The 4,329-nt window shown below is 59.2% G+C and overlaps 1 protein-coding gene across 1 annotated transcript; it reads left to right on the forward strand.

Annotated features, from left to right (window-relative positions):
- The first annotated feature begins 395 nt into the window (after positions 1-395).
- On the forward strand, positions 396-4,127 carry LOC102040516 (E3 ubiquitin-protein ligase TRIM7-like). The gene is made up of 7 exons (XM_014309920.2): positions 396-455; positions 630-716; positions 1,028-1,258; positions 1,721-1,743; positions 2,030-2,145; positions 2,383-2,418; positions 3,428-4,127. The coding sequence occupies exons 1-7, from the start codon at positions 396-398 to the stop codon at positions 3,940-3,942; spliced, it is 1,068 nt and encodes a 355-aa protein (XP_014165395.1). The 3' UTR covers positions 3,943-4,127.
- Positions 4,128-4,329: the final 202 nt, after the last annotated feature.

Consider the following 4,329-nt stretch of genomic DNA (forward strand, 5'->3'; position numbering starts at 1 on the left):
CAGCTGCGGCTGCTGTAGCCGCCCTGCTGGGCCTGCTGCTTCTGCCATCGCCTGGCCCCAGCCCACGCAGGAGCCTGGGTCCCTCTCCCTGCTCACCCCTCTGGGTCCCCACAGGGTCCCTTGTGCCCCACATGTCCCCAGCCAGGCTTTCTGCCCCACAGTGTGGGCTGGGGTCTCGGCTCACTGCAGCGCAGGAGATGCCTCAGAGCAGGAGGAGTTTGTCAATACTCCAGGAAATTTATGGGGCATGTCTCAGTCCCTGCTACTGTCACTGCAAACCTCTTCTCAGAAATCACACTTCCAGTGTCGAGAGTTGTTTTTTCTAATTAAAAACAATTGAAAAAGAAACTCACAAACCACAAACTTCAGGGTTTCCATATGAAGTTATTCCAGAAATGTTTCTGGCCATAAGAGCTGTGGATGGGGATCTCCCCAGCCTGACTAAAGTGGGTTTGGTGAGGTGGTTTCTGCCTCTGAGCTCAAAACTCACTACCAGACACTCAGGGGTCACCCCCAGTGACTCCCCAGATTGGGATTGTCCTCACAGGTGTTGTTTGTTGATATCATTTCCCTCCTGTGAATGCCACTCCAAAATTAACAGAAATACCTTTTTTTAATCCCTGCCCCAGGAGACACTCCAGAGAAACCTGCTTTCTTTACAAGAACAGAAAGAAAAATTGGAGGGCAGAGGAGACCAGAAAAGTGAAGACCTGCAGGTGTGTGTTCCTCTCCATGCCCCCCACTGCTCACCCTTGTGGCTCCCCAGGAGTGTCCCATCTTTCCCTCTCCCCATATATACTTGTCTCCTAATCCATACCAACGTTCTTTTCTCTGTCCATCCCATATGGCCTCCTTGGGCCCATCAACATCCAGACTTGCCCCCCCTGTCTCTGTTCTTCCTGCTGTTCCTGTTCCAAACCCCTGGTCCCGTTGTGTGTGATCCTTGCCCCCTCTCTGCAGCAGCCGTGTCCCTGCGGGGGCAGCCGGAGCCTGGGTGGGCTCAGGGCCTCCGTGCGGTGCCTTGCAGGTGACGGTGAGGTCGGAGCTGCAGCGTGTGACCGAGACCTTTGAGGGGCTGCAGCAGTGCCTGGAGGAGCAGAAGGAGACCCTGCTGGGGCAGCTGGAGCAGATGTCCCTGGAGCTGGTCAATAAGAGCGAGGAATACACGTGCAGGGTTTTGGAGAGGCAGTCGCTGCTGGACACGGTGATTGCGCAGATCCAGGAGCAGCGGGACCAGCCGGCGGTCGAGTTCCTCAAGGTGAGGCAGCATCAGCCCCTGGGCACTGTGAGCCCTGCTGGGGCTGGGGACACCCAGCTGGCACCCTCTGCATCCTGGTGCGGGCTGGGGCAATGGTGGGACACTGTGCTGTGACACTGTGACACTGTGCTGTGACACTGTGCTGTGACACCGTGCTGTGACATTGTGCTGTGACACTGGGACACTGGGACACTGTGCTGTGACACTGTGCTGTGACACTGTGACACCAGGCTGTGACACTGTGCTGTGACACTCTGCTGTGACACTGTGCTGTGACACTGTGACACTGAGCTGTGCGGGACTGCTGTGCCCGCTGTGGCTCAGGGCCCTGAGGGAAGGCAGGGTTGGGATGAGGTGTGGCCTGAGCCCCAGCCCCTTAAGCTGCTTCCCACAGCTGGGCAGCCACTGCAGCTCGCTGGCCCTCGGCAGTGCCACAGCTCTCCTGTGTTTTCTCTCTTGCAGGATGTTGGCAGAATCCTGAGCAGGTATGAAACAGGCTCGGTGTCCCTCTCCTCCTGCTCAGCTCCTTTGGCCAGAGCTTTGGGAGCGCTGCAGGAGCCGGCAAGGAGGTGGTCTGCCCTGCTGGGGATTTGGGATTTCATGGGATGTTCCCAGGAACCAGAGGCCATTGCACCCCTCCTAAAGATGGGGTTCCTGTGCTGATAGCAGGGACACAGCTGCCCTGGGCTCTGTGCCCGCAGGGATTTCCCTGTTTCCCTCCTGGCCCTGGCTGGTGGCTGGGCTCTGAGCTCCTCTCGCTGTTCCCCTCAGCTGTGAGGCAGCCAAGGCCCCGATCCCAGAGCCAGTTTCCCCAGAGCTGCACAAGAGCATTCAGAGCCTCACTTGGAGGAGCCAGCAGGTCGTGGACATGGTGGATAAATTCAGAGGTAAAGCCCTGCTGGCTCTGTGCTGTGCTTCCCCTGGGCTTGGCTGGCAGTGGGGAATCCTCACTGCCTGGTGCCTCTGCCTGGGGCTCAGGAGCAAAACGGCTGCTCCAGATGGGAACCATCCCCAGGATGGGCTTTGCTGGAGCCTGGGGCTCCACATCTGGCTTGCTGCCCTGCTGGGGAGCAGGACAGGTGCCACAGGAGAGACACTCATGCATCTTCCTTTCCTTCTTCCAGAGAACCTGAGGAGTGCGATAGAGTGGGGCATAAGGGGTAAGTTTGTGGAGCTGCTGAGCAGAACTGAGGGGGAAAAGCTTTTCCAGGATGAGTGTCCTCTTGTCCTTGGTGCAGAGATAGGCTCACACCACATCTAAACCCAGCATCTGTCTAGAGCTGAGTGCTATTGTTTTGACGTGGCCTGCTATAAAATCCAGGTGTGTCCTTGTGCCAGGCAGCACCAGGGATGCTGTCCTGCGACGCCAGGCCAGGGCCAGGACAGCAGGAGGCCGTGCCAGGCTGTGCCCAGTTGAGCAGAGGGGCTGTACATGACTTTAGCTGGCATTTAGGTGTGATCAGAAGTGCTTTTGCAGGTGCTCAGGGCCCACATGATGCAGCATTGCTGGGCTGAGGTGTGGCTGGCCCCATTGGTGCTGAGGCCGCTCTCCACACTCTCCGTTTTTGGGATGATGCACTTGAGCACAGGAGAGTCGTGCCTCAGTTTCCCCCCTGCTGTCCCCGGAGGAGTGGGTTTGGCAGAGGGTCTGGGCTGGTGACACCGCACAGTGACAGCTGTGTGGCCTTGTGAGATGGCCACGGGATGGCAGCAGAACATCCCTGGTGGATGGGCAGCTCGGGCTCTGCAGCTCGGTTGCCTGCGGGCTCGGCAGAGCAGGGCTCCGAGCTGGGTGAGCCCTTGTCACAGGAGCAGGGACTGGCCTGGCCCCTCCTGCCTTGCAGCACTGCCTGCTCACAGCCACGGCACGCACTGCTCCCCACAGGCTGCACTATCCAGCACATCTGGGAGCAGCTTTAGCAAAGCCCATCGTGTCTGTCCCCTGCGTGTGGGGACACTGCCTGGCTCAGTCCTGCCTCAGGGAGCATCTTTTCACCCTCGGGTGCCAGCGTGGGGACAGTGAGGCTCCCGTGTCCCAGGCCACCCGAGGGGGCTGCAGGAGTGCCCCTTGTGCTCCCAGGACAGGTCCCAGCCCCGTGGTGCAGGGTGGAGGAGAGGTGCTGGTTCTCTTCTCAGCAGGCACAGACTGATGTTTGTGTCACCCTTTAGAGCAGGTGACGCTGGACCCAGAGACGGCGAATCCTTACCTGATCCTCTCGCGGGACTGCAAAACGGTCCGGGTAGGAGCTGAAAAACAAAACCTCCCTGACACCCCCAAGAGGTTCATGAGCAGCTACAGTGTCTTGGGCTCCCAGGGGTTCACATCTGGGAGGCATTACTGGGAGGTGGAGGTCGGGGAAGAAGGCTGGTGGTCCCTGGGGGTTGCCCTGGAGTCCGTGCCAAGGAAGCAGCCATTCGACCTGCAGAGATCTGAGAAGCTCTGGGTGCTGCTAATGCAGTCGGATGGCCAGTACAGAACAGTCTGCATGACCCCACAGCCGCTGGCACTCAGGGAAAAACTGCAGAGAATCATGGTCTGCTTGGACTACGAAGGGGGCCGAGTGACCTTCTACAGCACAAAGGACATGAGACTCATCCAGCAGTTGGAGGCCACCTTCACTGAGAAAGTCTTCCCGTATTTTAGTGTCTACCCACAAGATGCCCACATCCGGGTGTGTGACTGACAGGGTGGGATGGCTGCCGGGCCCCTGCCCGTGCCCTTGGCTGGCTGAGCAGGGAGGAGCTGTGGGAATGACACGGCATCCCTCTGCAGCCTCACTGCAGCTCTGCCTGGGCTGGACCCTCTCTGCAATTTTCTGCATCTCCTCCCGCTAAGTCCTTTGGAGCATTAAAGAAGTGCTGTCCTGCCTGGGGCTGTCTGCGTGCTGCTATCCTGCCTAGATGCCTTGGGCATGGTGTCCTACCTCTCCCTGTGGGCACTGAGGCCACACAATGATCGGGGGGAGGAGGGAAGAGGCTCTGATGGTCCATGCCAGCCTTGGGCAGCGCTGCAGGGCTGGGGGAGCTGGGCCTGGCTGGGCTGGGCTGGGCTGGGCTGGGCTGGGCTGGGC

Source organism: Geospiza fortis, unplaced genomic scaffold, assembly GCF_000277835.1.
Source record: "Geospiza fortis unplaced genomic scaffold, GeoFor_1.0 scaffold178, whole genome shotgun sequence".
Taxonomy (NCBI): Eukaryota; Metazoa; Chordata; class Aves; order Passeriformes; family Thraupidae; genus Geospiza; species Geospiza fortis.

Excerpts from the sequence above, each read along its gene's own strand:
- LOC102040516 (XM_014309920.2), top strand. The coding sequence starts at position 396 with ATGTTTCTGGCCATAAGAGCTGTGGATGGGGATCTCCCCAGCCTGACT. Across the intron at positions 717-1,027 it reads AGAAAAGTGAAGACCTGCAG|GTGACGGTGAGGTCGGAGCT; the intron begins GTGTGTGTTCCT and ends GGTGCCTTGCAG. Across the intron at positions 2,146-2,382 it reads CATGGTGGATAAATTCAGAG|AGAACCTGAGGAGTGCGATA; the intron begins GTAAAGCCCTGC and ends TCCTTCTTCCAG.